The sequence below is a fragment of the Nerophis lumbriciformis genome, linkage group LG01 (assembly GCF_033978685.3).
Source record: "Nerophis lumbriciformis linkage group LG01, RoL_Nlum_v2.1, whole genome shotgun sequence".
NCBI lineage: Eukaryota > Metazoa > Chordata > Actinopteri > Syngnathiformes > Syngnathidae > Nerophis > Nerophis lumbriciformis.
Genome location: NC_084548.2, coordinates 69,789,581 through 69,809,440, shown reverse-complemented (window position 1 = coordinate 69,809,440; position 19,860 = coordinate 69,789,581). Strand labels below are relative to the sequence as shown.

Genomic DNA, 19,860 nt, shown 5'->3' with positions numbered 1-19,860 from the left:
TGTGCATCTAATTTAAACCGTAATAAATAGGTGATAAACATGTAATAACACAGTGTAGTTGAAGTGAGTGTTACCATGCCACTGATTAGATAAACGTGTAATAAACATATTATAAACATGTAATAAACAAGTTACCATGCCACTGATTAGACAAACGTGTAATAAACATATTATAAACATGTAGTAAACAAGTTACCATGCCACTGATTAAACGAACGTGTAATAAACATATTATAAACATGTAATAAACAAGTTACCATGCCACTCTGAGACAAACGTGTAATAAACATATTATAAACATGTAATAAACAAGTTACCATGCCACTGACGACATCGCGGGCCGCCGGGTCGTCCGTCTTCTTGAGCACTCTCTGCAGCAGCAGAGGATATTTGGTGAGACGCTGGTGAGGTTTGGCCAGCATGTCCGCCAGCTTCAGACGGTTGCACTGTTTGTGGGTCTCTCCCCACTACACACACACACACACAAAGAAAGTTTTGCGTTACACATGAGAAGACGTGCGGTGTCATAACCTAATAAAGCATGAGCTAACATTTAGCATTATTTTTCTATTGTTTCACTTTCACAAATTTCTCAGTAAATTCACTTAAACCTCAGCGTAGAGTTATTGAGTCCGTTTAGCTGATTGTAGAGCTAGCGGGTCCACAACGATGACTTCTGTTTTGTTTGATCAGCCGTTTTACTGCCGTGTCACAGGCACCATTTGGAAACAACTAAAGCGTGTAAATAAACATTTACAACCTCTAAAAGCTTAGTGGCCACATGCGTGGACAGCACCTTTTTTTAGCTCTTATTTCCAAAATTGTGTACACTATTGAATTGGGGTCTTATGGCCACTTATGTGGACACTTATACTGCCATCTGGTGGTGTCAGAAGAGTATAACATACAATGGAATTTGGAGGGGAAAAAAGTGTAAAAATAAGAATTAGCATGTCACTAAACATGACGTACACGTTTGTGTACTTATGGACTAAAGTACATCATATCAAAAGATGATTCTTAGTTTTTATTGTAATTAGGGTCCAATAAGCCCAAATAGCAAAAGGAAATAAGAAAAGCATGTAAACAAACAGCTTGGGCCTTAAGAGGTTATAAATGTACAAAATAAAACAAACATATTTATAATGCATACAAATGCCATGAATTTAGAAAGCATTATTACTAAATTTTACTTTTCTTTTACAAAAAAAAGACATGAAAATACAAAGTGTGTGGGAGATAAGAGCAAAAATGAAGAGTGTGAGGTCAGATAACGCGGGTGTGTATAATGTACAAGGCAAAGTATTACATGCATGCATAAGAAGTTACTCTAATCTGATTTGTTATAACAAATTATCATCAAATAGTAGCATATTTCATCTTTAAACCTCTAAAGGCTTAGTGGCCACATGCGTGGACAGCACCTTTTTTAGCTCTTATTTCCAAAATTGTGTACACTACTGAATTGGGGTCTTATGACCGCTTATGCGGACACTTATACTGCCACCTGGTGGTGTCAGAAGAGTATGACATACAATGGAATTTAGAAGGAAAAAAAAGTGTAAAAATAAGAATTAGCATGTCACTAAACATGAAGTACACATTTGTGTACTGTTGCGTCGGACCAGTTCTGCCTCCCAAGGAATCTAAGTTACTGGTCAATCCCAAGTTCTTTCGATGACATATATGCTGAGTAAGAAGGACCATCAAGACAGAATAGGAATATTTTCAAGTTTTACTAAAGGTTTAGGAGATCAGTTTAACCAATACATTCATATCGGCTACTCTAGTTGATCTGACATTCAAACGGTAAAGCCAACTCCTTTGCACACAAAGAAAGACCCCATGTGCCCCCTCGCAACACTGATAAGGAACAAGTCGGGGGAGGTATTCACATTCCTGATGGTTTAAGACACTAAACAGACAATCTGAAGACAAAGAGACTGGTAGAATATACAAAGGAAAAGTACTAGATACTCTAAACATGGCTATGTAAAAAGAAATAACTCTTAAACATATATGCATCCTCCACAGTACTTATGGACTAAGTACATCATATCAAAAGATGACTTAGTTTTTATTCTAATTGGGGTCTTATGGCCGCTTATGCGGACACTTATACTGCCACCTGGTGGTGTCAGAAGAGTATGACATACAACGGAATTTAGAAGAAAAAAACGTGTAAAAATAAGAATTAGCATGTCACTAAACATGAAGTACACGTTTGTGTACTGTTACGTCGGACCAGTTCTGCCTCCCAAGGAATCTAAGTTACTGGTCAATCCCAAGTTCTTTCGATGACATATATGCTGAGTAAGAAAGACCATCAAGACAAATTAGGAATATTTTCAAGTTTTACTAAAGGTTTAGGAGATCAGTTGAACCAATACATTCATATCAGCTACTCTAGTTGATCTGACATTCAAACGGAAAAGCCAACTCCTTTGCACACAAAGAAAGACCCCATGTCCCCCCTCGCAACACTGATAAGGAACAAGTCGGGGGAGGTATTCACATTCCTGATGGTTTAAGACACTAAACAGACAATCTGAAGACAAAGAGACTGGTAGAATATACAAAGGAAAAGTACTAGATCCTCTAAACATGGCTATGTAAAAATAAATATATATGCATTCTCCACAGTACTTATGGACTAAGTACATCATATCAAAAGATGACTTAGTTTTTATTCTAATTAGGGTCCAATAAGCCCAAGTAGCAAAGAGAAATAAAAAAAAGCATGTAAACAAACAGCTTGGGCCTTGTTAGCAAAATATTGCTGTGAAAATAACTAATTTCACAACAAATATGTAGAGATTGTAATATTTTTTCCCTAAAATGTAGTGGTGCGCTCTATAGTCTGGAAAATAGGGTACATTTCCTGTCTCATGCGTGCTTGGTGTGGTGTCATTTCATCATTTAAATAAAACAAATATGTTATATTTACCACAGAGCCCTACTTATGTCTTGTACCCAGCAGCCACCACTACATCATTTTATGTCTTTTCATTTTCATAAGTAGTCAGGGTGTAATTAAAAATGTTTTTGTCATGAAAATAAGTGGTCAAATTTGTATTTTATGTGTTGAAAAGAAAAAAAATCGGGTGTGCTGACGTGGTCTCACCGTCACGTAGGTCCTGAAGAGCTCGTTGTCCCTGAGCAGCGCTCGCATGTTCTCCATGCAGCTCTCCTCCTCCATGCAGTAGCGGATGTAGGGCTTGAACCTGGCGGCAAACTGCACACAAACACACACGGTTGTTACTCACCACACCATTTAATGACCCGTTGTGCTCCACCTATTGGTGTGGCTCGTGTGTGACGCACGGCTTCTGCTTTAAAGGCCTACTGAAACCCACTACTACCGACCACGCAGTCTGATAGTTTATATATCAATGATGAAATCTTAACATTGCAACACATGCCAATACGGCCGGGTTAGCTTACTAAAGTGCAATTTTAAATTTCGCGCGAAATATCCTGCTGAAAACGTCTCGGTATGATGACGTCACGGATTGTAGAGGACATTTTGGGCCAGCTATTAAGTCGTCTGTTTTCATCGCAAAATTCCACAGTATTCTGGACATCTGTGTTGGTGAATCTTTTGCAATTTGTTCAATGAACAATGGAGACAGCAAAGAAGAAAGCTGTAGGTGGGAAGCGGTGTATTGCGGCCGGCTGCAGCAACACAAACACAGCCGGTGTATCATTGTTTACATTCCCGGAAGATGACAGTCAAGCTTTACCATTGGCCTGTGGAGAACTGGGACAACAGAGACTCTTACCAGGAGGACTTTTGAGTTGGATGCGCAGACGCGGTACCGTGAGTACGCATGCAGCTGCGGCTTCCAAACATTTGATCGCTTGCCCGTACGTAACTTTGGGGACTTTGGGGAAATATATGTGCTGTATGAACTTTGGGGAGGTGAACGGTACTTTGGGCTGTGGGATTGAGTGTGTTGTGCAGGTGTTTGAGTTGTATTGGCGGGTTATATGGACGGGAGGGGGGAGGTGTTTGTTATGCGGGATTAATTTGTGGCATATTAAATATAAACCTGGTTGTGTTGTGGCTAATGTGTGTTCATTTACTGTTTTAGTCATTCCCAGCTGAATATCAGGTCCCACCCGCCTCTCACAGCATCTTCCCTATCTGCCCTCTAGTCCTTCACTCTCACTTCCCTCATCCACAAATCTTTCATCCTCGCTCAAATTAATGGGGAAATCGTCGCTTTGTCGGTCCGAATCGCTCTCGCTGCTGGTGGCCATGATTGTAAACAATGTGCAGATCTGTGACGTCATGCTACTCGTCTGCTACTTCCGGTACAGGCAAGGCTTTTTTTTTATCAGCGACCAAAAGTTGCGAACTTTATCGTCGATGTTCTCTACTAAATCCTTTCAGCAAAAATATGGCAATATCGCGAAATGATCAAGTATGACACATAGAATGGACCTGCTATCCCCGTTTAAATAAGAAAATCGCATTTCAGTAGGCCTTTAAGCATACTTGCCAACCCTCCCAAATTTTCCGGGAGACTCCTGAAATTCAGCGCCTCTCCCGAAAACCTCCCGGGACAAATATTCTCCCGAAAATCTCCCGATTTTCAGCCGGAGCTGGAGGCCACGCCCCCTCCAGCTCCATGCGGACCTGAGTGAGGACAGACTTTTTTCACGACGGGAGGACAACAGGGTGACAAGAACTAAATCATCCAGACAAGAGATGAATTGTATTATTATGTTTATCTTACCTAAAAATACATATATTTATTAATAAAAAAATTAAAAAATTAAAATAAATTTTTTACTATATTTTGCTAAAAACATCAAAATTAATTGTATTTTTATTTGTATTTTTTCTGACTCCTTATTACATCCAGGCATTAGAATTATACATTAAAATAAACATATTTGAAATAATTAATTTTAAATTATCATAATAATTCATTTAAAATGACCATATTTAATTATTAAAATAATTGCTTGTTTATCAACAACTTTAGCATTTTATTCATTACATTTTGAAGCTCTCAGAAGCCAAGTTATGTTATATTCCTTAAGATTTATTTATGCAAGTTTGAAATATCAATTATCTAAACACAGTGTTGTTTGCATATTTTCAGGATGTAGATATGTATATATATATATATATATATATGTATATGTATATATATATATGCATATGTATGAAATACTTGACTTGGTGAATTCTAGCTGTCAATATACTCCTCCCCTCTTAACCACGCCCCCAACCACGCCCTGCCCCACCCCCGACCACGCCCCCACCCCCACCTCCCGAAATCAGAGGTCTCAAGGTTGACAAGTATGCCTTTAAGGCTGATCCTAACTGGCTTATGATTGATTTTGCCCTTCAGTGTGTGGAATTGACACTTAAGTGTGTCAAAGTGGCCACGACAATATTTTGGTACTGGTTCCAAAATGTATTTCGGTACTTTACTAAATAAAGGGGACTACAAAAAAATGGCATTATTGGCTTTATTTTAACAACAAATGTTAGTGTACATGAACCATATGTTTATTATTGTAATTTAGTCCTTAAATAAAATAGTGAACATACTAGACAACTTGTCTTTTAGTAGTACGTAAACAAACAAAGTGAAGTGAAGTGAAGTGAATTATATTTATATAGCGCTTTTCTCTAGTGACTCAAAGTGCTTTACATTGTGAAAACCCAATATCTAAGTTACATTTAAACCAGTGTGGGTGGCACTGGGAGCAGGTGGGTAAAGTGTCTTGCCCAAGGACACAACGGCAGTGACTAGGATGGCGGAAGCGGGGATCGAACCTGGAACCCTCAAGTTGCTGGCACGGGGCCACTCTACCAACCGAGCTATACCGCCCCTAATTAGTCTGCAGTAACATATTGTGTCATTTATGCACCTATTATTTTATCAACATTATAAAGGACAAACTGTAAAAATTGATTATTAATCTGCTAGTGAGTTCTAGTTCCCCTCAGGAAGAAGGTGCATGATATGCTACACAGGAAGGAGGTCATGCAGAGACAACAAAAAGGCTGCGACTGACCGTCCGGAAGCCCTGCTGGAGGTCTGTGGGGTCGAGCAGGGCGCGGGCCTGCCTGGCCTTGTCCAGCAGGGGGCGCATGACCTGGTTCCACAGGGCGCTGTGCAGACGGACAATCTCCTGGATGTTGCTGAAGAGGCGCGGGGGCTCCACCTCAATGAAGAAGCCGCTCTCCTGCAGGTTGAGCAGGCCGCACAGGAACAGCTGCAAACACATCACTTTATAACACTTGATACAACTACTTTACAAATACATCACTTTATAACACTCGATACTACTACTTTACAAATCACTTTATAACACTTGATACTACTACTTTACAAACACATCACTTTATGACACTTGATACTACTACTTTACAAACACATCACTTGATGACTCTTGATACTAGAGATGGCCGATAAATGCTTTAAAATGCAATATCAGAAATTATCGATATCTGTTTCAACCTCCCGATTTTCCCGGGAGACTCCCGAATTTCATTGCCCCTCCCGAATTTCTCCCGATTTCCACCCGGACAACATTATTGGGGGCGTGCCTTAAAGGCACTGCCTTTAGCGTCTTCTACAACCTGTCGTCACGTCCGCTTTTCCTCCATACAAACAGCGTGCCGGCCCAGTCACATAATATATGCGGCTTTTTCCACACACACAAGTGAATGCAAGGCATACTTGGTCAACAGCCATACAGGCCACACTGAGGGTGGCCGTATAAACAACTTTAACACCGTTACAAATATGCGCCACACTGTGAACCCACACCAAACAAGAATGACAAACACATTTCGGAGAGAACATCCGCACTGTAACACAACATAAACACAACAGAACAAATACCCAGAAGCCCTTGCAGCACTAACTCTTCCGGGACGCTACAATATACACCCGCCGCTACACCCCCCCCCCCCCCCCCCCCCGCCCACCTCAACCTCCTCATGCATGAGCATGTGCCAAATTCCAAGCTGCTGTTTTGAGGCATGTTAAAAAAAATAATGCACTTTGTGACTTCAATAATAAATATGGCAGTGTCATGTTGGCACTTTTTTTTTCCATAACTTGAGTTGATTTATTTTGGAAAACCTTGTTACATTAGGCATAATAATGTGTTAATTCCACGACTGTATATATCAGTATCGGTTGATATCGGAATCGGTAATTAAGAGTTGGACAATATCGGCAAAAAAGCCATTATCGGACATTTCTAGTAAAAATGATACACAAACTGACCACACACATGCACAAAGGACACTGACAAATACACTCTGCAACACACATTGAGCACACGCAAAAATGTGACAGCGAGACACAAACTAACACGTCACAGAGTGTACACACACTCCAACACAAACTGTACAGACGCACAAAGGTAACGTAATGATACATGACCACACACTGTACACGTGGAGAAAGGTAACAGAATGATACACACATTTACACACACTGTACACACACCCAAATATCACAGGATGACACATGGTACACAGCGGCGTTATAAAAAGTCAGACATTTTACTTTTTGAAACCGATACCGATAATTTCCGATATTACATTTTAAAGCATTTATCGGCCGATGATATCGGCAGTCCGACATTATCGGACATCTCTAATTCTTACCTTTGTGCACGTGTACAGTGAAATGTACTGGTGTATGTATCATTCTGTGACCTTTGTGTACAAACCCCGTTTCCATATGAGTTGGGAAATTGTGTTAGATACAATACAATGATTTGCAAATCATTTTCAACCCATATTCAGTTGAATATGCTACAAAGACAACATATTTGATGTTCAAACTGGTAAAAAACAATTTTTTTTGTAAATAATCATTAACTTTAGAATTTGATGGCAGCAACACGTGACAAAGAAGTTGGGAAAGGTGGCAATAAATACTGATAAAGTTGAGGAATGCTCATCAAACACTTATTTGGAACATCCCACAGGTGAACGGGCTCATTGGGAACAGGTGAGTGCCATGATTGGGTATAAAAGTAGATTCCATGAAATGCTCAGTCATTCACAAACAAGGATGGGGCGAGGGTCACCACTTTGTCGACAAATGCGGGAGCAAATTGTTGAACAGTTTAAGAAAAACCTTTCTCAACCAGGAATTTAGGGATTTCACCATCTACGGTCCGTAATATCATCAAAGGGTTCAGAGAATCTGGAGAAATCACTGCACGTAAGCAGCTAAGCCCGTGACCTTCCATCCCTCAGGCTGTACTGCATCAACAAGCGACATCAGTGTGTAAAGGATATCACCACATGGGCTCAGGAACACTTCAGAAACCCACTGTCAGTAACTACAGTTGGTCGCTACATCTGTAAGTGCAAGTTAAAACTCTCCTATACAAGGCGAAAACCGTTTTATCAACAACACCCAGAAACCCCGTCGGCTTCGCCGGGCCTGAGCTCATCTAAGATGGACTGATGCAAAGTGGAAAAGTGTTCTGTGGTCTGACGAGTCCACATTTCAAATTGTTTTTGGAAAATGTGGACGTCGTGTCCTTCAGACCAAAGAGGGAAAGAACCATCCGGTTGTTCTAGGCGCAAAGTTGAAAAGCCAGCATGTGTGATGGTATGGGGGTGTATTAGTGCTCAAGACATGGGTAACTTACACATCTGTGAAGGCGCCATTAATGCTGAAAGGTACTTACAGGTTTTGGAGCAACATATGTTGCCATCCAAGCAACGTTACCATGGACGCCCCTGCTTATTTCAGCAAGACAATGCCGAGCCACATGTTACATCAATGTGGCTTCATAGTAAAAGAGTGCGGGTACTAGACTGGCCTGCCTGTAGTCCAGACCTGTCTCCCATGGAAAATAATTCCACCTGAAAAGCTTAAAAAAATGTGTCTCCTCAGTTCCCAAACGTTTACTGAGTGTTGTTAAAAGGAAAGGCCATGTAACACAGTGGTGAACATGCCCTTTCCCAACTACTTTGGCACGTGTTCCAGCCATGAAATTCTAAGTTAATTATTATTTGCAAAAAAAAAATAAAGTTTATGAGTTTGAACATCAAATATGTTGTCTTTGTAGCACATTCAACTGAATATGGGTTGAAAATGATTTGCAAATCATTGTATTCCGTTTATATTTACATCTAACACAATTTCCCAACTCATATGGAAACGGGGTTTGTATGTGTGCGGTGTGTGTGTGCATCAATTAGCTACCCCTGTCTACAAGTACAGTGTTTGTGAATAATTCTGTGACCTTTGTGCACGTGCACAACATGCATGTGTGTGTGTGCGTGCGCTTACATCAGTGATGACCCGGAGCTTCTTAATGTACGTGGCCTCCGTCTGCAGCAGCTCCCATATCGCCTCCTGCTGGTGGAACTGTCTCCTTGTCAGCGTCTAACAAACACATAAATAAACACTACGTCACGTCACACAAACTAGGCTTGTACGGTATACCGCTACTAGTATAGTACCGCCATACTCATGAATCTTATTCGGTACTATACGCGATATTGCTGGTTTTACACGCAGAGGAGCATGTTCGGCAGCGCACGCACACAGAGTACTTACAAGCAGACACAGTGTGTGGACAGAAAAGGGAGAATGGACGCATTTTGGCTTAAAAAGTAAGGATAAAGGTGAAATTATAACACTAAAACACCCTCAGGAAGAGGTGCTTTTAAAATGCCATGGGTGGATCTACACCGGACATCCACTGTAATAATACCAAGTACAGGAGCGTATCTAATAATAATAATAATAGATTTTATTTGTAAAAAGAACTTTCCATTGAGCAAACAACCTCAAAGTGCTACAGTGTATTGAGAAGAAAAAAATAAAAAATAAAATAAAAAGATAATTAAAAACAAAAAAAATAAAAACTAGAACAACCTAATAGCTAGAACTAGTATGCATGTATCTATAAAAAGGCTTTTAAAAAAAAAAAAAAGAAAAAAAAAAAGGGGGTTTTAAGCCTTTTTTAAAAGCATCCACAGTCTGTGGTGCCCTCAGGTGGTCAGGGAGAGCACTACTATGATTACATCGATATTTTTTCTTCTTTCGTTGTTAAAAATTGTATATTGTGTTTATAAACTCAGGAAATACGTCCCCTGGACACATGAGGACTTTGAATATGACCAATGTATGATCCTGTAACTACTTGGTATCGGATCGATACCTAAATGTGTGGTATCATCCAAAACTAATGTCAAGTATCAAAGAAGAGAATAATAAGTGATTATTACATTATAACAGAAGTGTAGATAGAACATGTTGAAAGAGAAAGTAAACAGATAATAACAGTAAATGAACAAGTAGATTAATAATACATTTTTACAGTTTGTCCTTTATAAGGTAGACAAAATAATAGGTAGATAAATGACACAATATGTTACTGCATAAGTTAATAATCCATTTTTACAGTTTGTCCTTAATGTTGACAAAATAATAGAATGAAAAATGACAATATGTTGCTGCATAAGTTAATAATCTATTTTTACAGTTTGTCCTTTATAATGTAGACAAAATAATAGGTAGATAAATGACACAATATGTTACTGCATAAGTTAATAATCCATTTTTACAGTTTGTCCTTAATAATGTAGACAAAATAATAGGTAGATAAATGACAATATGTTACTGCATACGTTAATAATCCATTTTTACAGTTTGTCCTTAATAATGTAGACAAAATAATAGGTAGATAAATGACAATATGTTACTGCATACGTTAATAATCCATTTTTACAGTTTGTCCTTAATAATGTTGACAAAATAATAGGTGTATAAATGACACAATATTTTACTACATAAGTTAATAATTAATTTTTACAGTTCGTCCTTAATAATGTGTACAAAATAATAGGTAGATAAATGATACAAAATGTTAATGCATAAGTTAATAATCAATTTTTACAGTTTGTCCTTAATAACGTAGACAAAATAATAGAATGATAAATGACACAATATGTTACTACATAAGTTAATAATCTATTTTTACAGTTTGTCCTTAATAATGTGTACAAAATAATAGGTGTATAAATGACACAATATGTTACTTCATAAGTTAATAATCCATTTTTACAGTTTGTCCTTAATAATGTTGACAAAATAATAGGTAGATAAATGACACAATATGTTACTGCATAAGTTAATAATCTATTTTTACAGTTTGTCCTTAATAATGTTGACAAAATAATAGGTAGATAAATGACACAATATGTTACTTCATAAGTTAATAATCCATTTTTACAGTTTGTCCTTAATAATGTGTACAAAATAATAGGTGTATAAATGACACAATATGTTACTGCATAAGTTAATAATCCATTTTTACAGTTTGTCCTTAATAATATAGACAACATAATAGGTGTATAAATGACACAATATGTTACTGCCTAAGTTAATAATCATTTTTTACAGTTTGTCCTTAATAATGTGTACAAAATAATAGGTGTATAAATGACACAATATGTTACTGCATAAGTTAATAATCAATTTTTACAGTTTGTCCTTAATAATGTTGACAAAATAATAGGTGTATAAATGACACAATATGTTACTGCATAATTTAATAATCTATTTTTACAGTTTGTCCTTAATAATGTAGACAAAATAATAGGTAGATAAATGACACAATATGTTACTGCGTAAGTTAATAATCAATTTTTACAGTTTGTCCTTTATAATGTTGACACAATAATAGGTAGATAAATGACAAAATATTAATGCGTAAGTTAATAATCAATTTTTACAGTTTGTCCTTAGTAATGTTGACAAAATAATAGGTGTATAAATGACACAATATGTTACTGCATAAGTTAATAATCCATTTTTACAGTTTGTCCTTAATAATGTAGACAAAATAATAGAATGATAAATGACACAATATGTTACTGCATAAGTTAATAATAATTTTTTACAGTTTGTCCTTAATGTGTACAAAATAATAGGTGTATAAATGACACAATATGTTACTGCATAAGTTAATAATCAATTTTTACAGTTTTTCCTTAATAATGTAGACAAAATAATAGGTGTATAAATGACACAATATGTTACTGCCTAAGTTAATAATCTATTTTTACAGTTTGTCCTTTATAATGTAGACAAAATAATAGGTAGATAAATGACACAATATGTTACTGCATAAGTTAATAATCTATTTTTACAGTTCGTCCTTTATAATGTAGACAAAATAATAGGTGTATAAATGACACAATATGTTACTGCATAAGTTAATAATCATTTTTTACAGTTTGTCCTTAATAATGTAGACAAAATAATAGGTGTATAAATGACACAATATGTTACTGCATAAGTTAATAATCAATTTTTACAGTTTTTCCTTAATAATGTAGACAAAATAATAGGTGTATAAATGACACAATATGTTACTGCATAAGTTAATAATCTATTTTTACAGTTTGTCCTTAATAATGTAGACAAAATAATAGGTAGATAAATGACACAATATGTTACTGCATAAGTTAATAATAATTTTTTACAGTTTGTCCTTAATAATGTAGACAAAATAATAGGTGTATAAATGACACAATATGTTACTGCATAAGTTAATAATCTATTTTTACAGATTGTCCTTTATAATGTTGACAAAATAATAGAATGATAAATGACACAATATGTTGCTGCATACGTTAATAATCTATTTTTACAGTTTGTCCTTAATAATGTTGACAAAATAATACGTGTATAAATGACACAATATGTTACTTCATAAGTTAATAATCATTTTTTATAGTTTGTCCTTAATAATGTGTACAAAATAATAGGTGTATAAATGACACAATATGTTACTGCATAAGTTAATAATCAATTTTTACAGTTTGTCCTTTATAATGTTGACACAATAATAGGTAGATAAATGACAAAATATTAATGCGTAAGTTAATAATCCATTTTTACAGTTTGTCCTTAATAATGTTGACAAAATAATAGGTGTATAAATGACACAATATGTTACTGCATACGTTAATAATCCATTTTTACAGTTTGTCCTTAATAATGTAGACAAAATAATAGAATGATAAATGACACAATATGTTACTGCATTAGTTAATAATCAATTTTTACAGTTTGTCCTTAATAATGTAGACAAAATAATAGGTAGATAAATGACAATATGTTACTGCATAAGTTAATAATCTATTTTTACAGTTTGTCCTTAATAATGTAGACAAAATAATAGAATGATAAATGACACAATATGTTACTACATAAGTTAATAATTAATTTTTACAGTTCGTCCTTAATAATGTAGACAAAATAATAGGTGTATAAATGACACAATATGTTACTGCATAAGTTAATAATCTATTTTTACAGTTTGTCCTTAATAATGTAGACAAAATAATAGGTGTATAAATGACACAATATGTTACTGCCTAAGTTAATAATCATTTTTTACAGTTTGTCCTTAATAATGTGTACAAAATAATAGGTGTATAAATGACACAATATGTTACTGCATATGTTAATACGGTAATCCATTTTTACAGTTTGTCCTTAATAATGTAGACAAAATAATAGAATGATAAATGACACAATATGTTACTGCATTAGTTAATAATCTATTTTTACAGTTTGTCCTTAATAATGTAGACAAAATAATAGAATGATAAATGACACAATATGTTACTACATAAGTTAATAATTAATTTTTACAGTTCGTCCTTAATAATGTGTACAAAATAATAGGTGTATAAATGACACAATATGTTACTGCATAAGTTAATAATCTATTTTTACAGTTTGTCCTTAATAATGTAGACAAAATAATAGAATGATAAATGACACAATATGTTACTACATAAGTTAATAATTAATTTTTACAGTTCGTCCTTAATAATGTAGACAAAATAATAGGTGTATAAATGACACAATATGTTACTGCATAAGTTAATAATCTATTTTTACAGTTTGTCCTTAATAATGTAGACAAAATAATAGGTGTATAAATGACACAATATGTTACTGCCTAAGTTAATAATCATTTTTTACAGTTTGTCCTTAATAATGTGTACAAAATAATAGGTGTATAAATGACACAATATGTTACTGCATATGTTAATACGGTAATCCATTTTTACAGTTTGTCCTTAATAATGTAGACAAAATAATAGAATGATAAATGACACAATATGTTACTGCATTAGTTAATAATCCATTTTTACAGTTTGTCCTTAATAATGTAGACAAAATAATAGAATGATAAATGACACAATATGTTACTGCATTAGTTAATAATCAATTTTTACAGTTTGTCCTTAATAATGTAGACAAAATAATAGGTAGATAAATGACACAATATGTTACTGCATAAGTTAATAATCTATTTTTACAGTTTGTCCTTAATAATGTTGACAAAATAATAGGTAGATAAATGACACAATATGTTACTGCATAAGTTAATAATTAATTTTTACAGTTCGTCCTTAATAATGTAGACAAAATAATAGGTGTATAAATGACACAATATGTTACTGCATAAGTTAATAATCTATTTTTACAGTTTGTCCTTAATAATGTAGACAAAATAATAGGTGTATAAATGACACAATATGTTACTGCCTAAGTTAATAATCATTTTTTACAGTTTGTCCTTAATAATGTGTACAAAATAATAGGTGTATAAATGACACAATATGTTACTGCATATGTTAATACGGTAATCCATTTTTACAGTTTGTCCTTAATAATGTAGACAAAATAATAGGTCGATAAATGACACAATATGTTACTGCATAAGTTAATAATCTATTTTTACAGTTTGTCCTTAATAATGTTGACAAAATAATAGGTAGATAAATGACACAATATGTTACTGCATAAGTTAATAATCAATTTTTACAGTTTGTCCTTAATAATGTTGACAAAATAATAGGTAGATAAATGACACAATATGTTACTTCATAAGTTAATAATCCATTTTTACAGTTTGTCCTTAATAATGTTGACAAAATAATAGGTGTATAAATGACACAATATGTTACTGCATACGTTAATAATCCATTTTTACAGTTTGTCCTTAATAATGTAGACAAAATAATAGGTGTATAAATGACACAATATGTTACTGCATAAGTTAATAATCTATTTTTACAGTTTGTCCTTAATAATGTAGACAAAATAATAGGTAGATAAATGACACAAAATGTTACTGCATAATTTAATAATCTATTTTTACAGTTTGTCCTTAATAATGTTGACAAAATAATAGAATGATAAATGACACAATATGTTGCTGCATAAGTTAATAATTAATTTTTACAGTTCTAGTGTGTGGATGTGAGTGTGAATGTTGTCTGTCTATCTGTGTTGGCCCTGCGATGAGGTGGCGACTTGTCCAGGGTGTACACCGCCTTCCGCTTGATTGTAGCTGAGATAGGCTCCAGCGCCCCCCGCGACCCCAAAGGGAATAAGCGGTAGAAAATGGATGGATGGATGGATGTCTTTAATAATGTGTACAAAATAATAGGTGTATAAATGACACAATATGTTACTGCATACGTTGATAATCCATTTTTACAGTTTGTCCTTAATAATGTTGACAAAATAATACGTGTATAAATGACACAATATGTTACTTCATAAGTTAATAATAATTTTTTATAGTTTGTCCTTAATGTGTACAAAATAATAAGTGTATAAATGACACAATATGTTACTGCATACGTTAATAATCCATTTTTACAGTTTGTCCTTAATAATGTGTACAAAATAATAGGTGTATAAATGACACAAAATGTTACTGCATAAGTTAATAATCTATTTTTACAGTTTGTCCTTAATAATGTTGACAAAATAATAGAATGATAAATGACACAATATGTTGCTGCATACGTTGATAATCCATTTTTACAGTTTGTCCTTAATAATGTAGACAAAATAATAGAATGATAAATGACACAATGTTACTACATAAGTTAATAATCAATTTTTACAGTTTGTCCTTAATAATGTGTACAAAATAATAGGTGTATAAATGACACAATATGTTACTGCATAGACTAATTAGGAGTCTTTGTTTGTTTACTTACTAATAAAAGACAAGTTGTCTAGTATGTTCACTATTTTATTTAAGGACTAAATGACAATAATAAACATATGTTTCATGTACACTAAGACTTTTTGTTAAAATAAAGCCAATAATGACAATTTTTTGTGGTCCCCTTTATTTAGAAAAATACCAAAAATTACCGAAAAGTATGGAAATACATTTTGGTAGCGGAACAACATGGGTTAGTTAGCGGGATGTAGACAATGGCGTGGGGAGGCGGGGCCTAAGCTACAGCTTACCTCGGCGTTGTCCAGCAACGTCTGCCAGCTGTCCTCCAGGACCAGGTCTGGCTCCTGCTCGTCTTCCTCCTCCTCCCAGGAGTCCTGGTGGAAGGAGAGCTGCCTCGGCACCTTGGGCAGCTCCGACAGCGTGTAGGAGTGCAGCTTGCTCTGGAGCTGCTCCAGGCGATCTACTTCCTGTTGGCGGCACGACAATGTGGTTAGCATGTGCAACAAGCACTGCTTTAAAGCATCTTTATGTAATCAGGCAAGACCCTTAACAATGAGGGGGAAGTCAGGAGATGGATTAAATAGGTAATAAACATGTAATAAACAATGTGTAACAAACAGCTAGCGTGTAAAAAAACTACTGTGTAATTAACACAGGTAATGAGCGTGTAATGTGTAAAAAAAAAAAAACATAATTAAACAGTACTAAATAGGTTATAAACATGTGTAATAAACAATTAACATTTAATAGGTGATAAACATGTAATAAACATGTCGTAAACGTGTAATAAACTAACAGGTAAAAAAATGTGTAATGAATAACGTAATACACAGGTAATAAACGTGTAATGTGTAAAAAAACAAAACAATTAAACATTACTAAATAGATAATAAATAGGGATGTCCGATAATAGCTTTTTGCCGATATCCGATATTCCGATATTGTTCAACTCTTAATTACCGATACCGATATCAACCGATACCGATATATACAGTCATGAAATTAACACATTATTATGCCTAATTTGGACAACCAGGTGTGGTGAAGATAAGGTAATTTAAAAAAAAAAAAATTATAAAATAAAATAAGATAAATAAATTTAAAACATTTTCTTGAATAAAAAGAGAAAGTAACATCTGTGAAGGCGCCATTAATGCTGAAAGGATTTCACCATCTACCCTCCGTAATATCATCAAAGGGTTCAGAGAATCTGGAGAAATCACTCCACGTAAGCAGCTAAGCCCGTGACCTTTGATCCCTCAGGCGGTACTGCATCAACAAGCGACATCAGTGTGTAAAGGATATCACCACATGGGCTCAGGAACACTTCAGAAACCCACTGTCAGTAACTACAGTTTGTCGCTACATCTGTAAGTGCAAGTTAAAACTCTCCTATGCAAGGCGAAAACAGTTTATCAACAACACCCAGAAACGCCGTCGGCTTCGCTGGGCCTGAACTCATCTAAGAAGGACTGATACAAAGTGGAAAAGTGTTCTGTGGTCTGACGAGTCCACATTTCAAATTGCTTTTGGAGACTGTGGACGTCGTGTCCTCCGGACCAAAAAGGAAAAGAACCATCCGGATTGTTATAGGCGCAAAGTGTAAAAGCCAGCATGTGTGATGGTATGGGGGTGTATTAGTGCCCAAGACATGGGTAACTTACACATCTGTGAAGGCGCCATTAATGCTGAAAGGTACATACAGGTTTTGGAGCAACATATGTTGCCATCCAAGCAACGTTACCATGGACGCCCCTGCTTATTTCAGCAAGACAATGCCAAGCCACGTGTTACATCAACGTGGCTTCATAGTAAAAGAGTGCGGGTACTAGACTGGCCTGCCTGTAGTATATAAAAACAGTTACATAGAAACTAGTAATGAATGAAAATGAGTCAAATTAAGTGTTAAAGGTTAGTACTATTAGTGGACCAGCAGCACGCACAATCATGTGTGCTTACGGACTGTATCCCTTGCAGACTGTATTGATATATATTGATATATAATGTAGGAACCTACCAGAATATTAATAACAGAAAGAAACAACCCTTTTGTGTGAATGAGTGTGAATGGGGGAGGGAGGTTTTTTGGGTTGGTGCACTAATTGTAAGTGTATATTGTGTTTTGTATGTTGATTTAATAAAAAAAAAACCAAAAAACCCAAAAGAATTAACCAATAATAAAAAAAACGATACCGATAATTTCCGATATTACATTTTAATGCATTTATCGGTGGACATCTCTAGTAATAAACAAACATGCTGTAAACATGTGTAATAAACAATTAACATTAAATAGGTGATAAACATGTAATAAACATGTAAATGTGTAATAAACATGTAATAAACATGTAAACGTGTAATAAACTAACATGTGTAATGAATAACGTAATACACAGGTAATAAACAATTAACATTAAATAGGGGACAAACATGTAATAAACATGTACATGTGTAATAAACATGTAATAAATATGATGATACCTAAATGTGTGGTATCATCCGAAACTAATGTAAAGTATCAAAGAAGAGAAGAATAAGTGATTATTACATTTTAACAGAAGTGTAGATAGAACATGTTAAAACAGAAAACAATGTGACACCTACCCTTTACATCAGTATTTCTTACCATATTATTTATTATTATTATTATTAGGGACCGAGTCCCTTTGGGACAGAGGACCCTATTGTATTTCTAGCGTTTTATTATTATTATACCGCCGCGAGCTGTAATTTGACCCCCTTAACATGCTTCAAAACTCACCAAACTGGACACACACATCAGGACTGGCGAAAATTGCGATCTAATCAAAAAACCAAACCCCAAAACTCAAAATTGCGCTCTAGCGCCTCCTAGGAAGAAAATACAGACAAAACTGCCTGTAACTCCCAGTAGGAATGTCATAGAGACATGAAACAAAAACCTCTATGTAGGTCTCACTTAGACCTAGATTTCATTCACTCACAACCCCCAGCAAAAATCAACAGGAATTTTGCAATTCCACCTTCAAAAGAAAAGTTGAGTAAAAACAGTCACCTTTTTTCAAACATTATCTCCTCTGAGCGCGTTTGTCGTGTCGGCTTCAAATTAGCACAGGAGAGAGATTGAACCCTTCTGATTAAAAGTTGATGAAAGAGTTTTAATTACTGCTCCGGTTTAGATTTTATGAGCCCTCAAAGTCGGTCCCGTCCATCGCTGCTTGCAGCTTTAATTATTAGGTATTATATTTTATCGTATGATCCTGTAACGACTTGGTATCGGATCGATACCTGAATGTGTGGTATCATCGAATACTAATGTAAAGTATGAAAGAAGAGAAGAATAAGTGATTATTACATTTTAACAGAAGTGTAGATAGAACATGTTGAAACAGAACATAAGCAGATATTAACAGTAAAAAAACAAGTAGATTCATATTATTTTTTTTACAGTTTGTCCTTTATAATGTGTACAAAATAATAGGTGTATAAATGACACAATATGTTACTGCAGACTAATTAGGAGTCTTTGTTTGTTTACTTACTACTAAAAGACAAGTTGTCTAGTATGTTCACTATTTTATTTAAGGACTAAATGACAATAATAAACATATGTTTCATGTACACTAAGATTTTTTTGTTAAAATAAAGCCAATAATGACATTTTTTGTGGACCCCTTTATTTAGAAAAATATCAAAAAACATTTTGGTACCGGTACCGCGACAACCCTAGTTGCAAAATGATAGCCTTTAGTTTCATTAAATGTTATTTTCCTCTAAACTAGACCTGGGCAAATTTAGGCCCGGGGGCCACATGCGGCCCGTTAAGCTTTTCAATCTGGCCCGCCGGACATTCCCAAA

At 34.9% G+C, this 19,860-nt stretch overlaps 1 protein-coding gene across 3 annotated transcripts in view; it reads right to left on the bottom strand.

Annotated features, from left to right (window-relative positions):
* The window catches only part of plekhg5b (pleckstrin homology domain containing, family G (with RhoGef domain) member 5b), a 209,339-nt gene that overhangs the window by 24,349 nt on the left and 165,130 nt on the right, over nt 1–19,860 (bottom strand). For all 3 annotated transcript variants that reach the window (XM_061925156.2, XM_061925166.1, XM_061925174.2), the window contains 5 exons: nt 16,314–16,490; nt 9,297–9,392; nt 6,040–6,240; nt 3,125–3,235; nt 318–467 (listed from right to left, as the gene is read on the bottom strand). In XM_061925156.2, the coding sequence (XP_061781140.1) occupies nt 318–467; nt 3,125–3,235; nt 6,040–6,240; nt 9,297–9,392; nt 16,314–16,490 (735 nt within the window). The remainder of the gene's footprint in view (nt 1–317; nt 468–3,124; nt 3,236–6,039; nt 6,241–9,296; nt 9,393–16,313; nt 16,491–19,860) is intronic.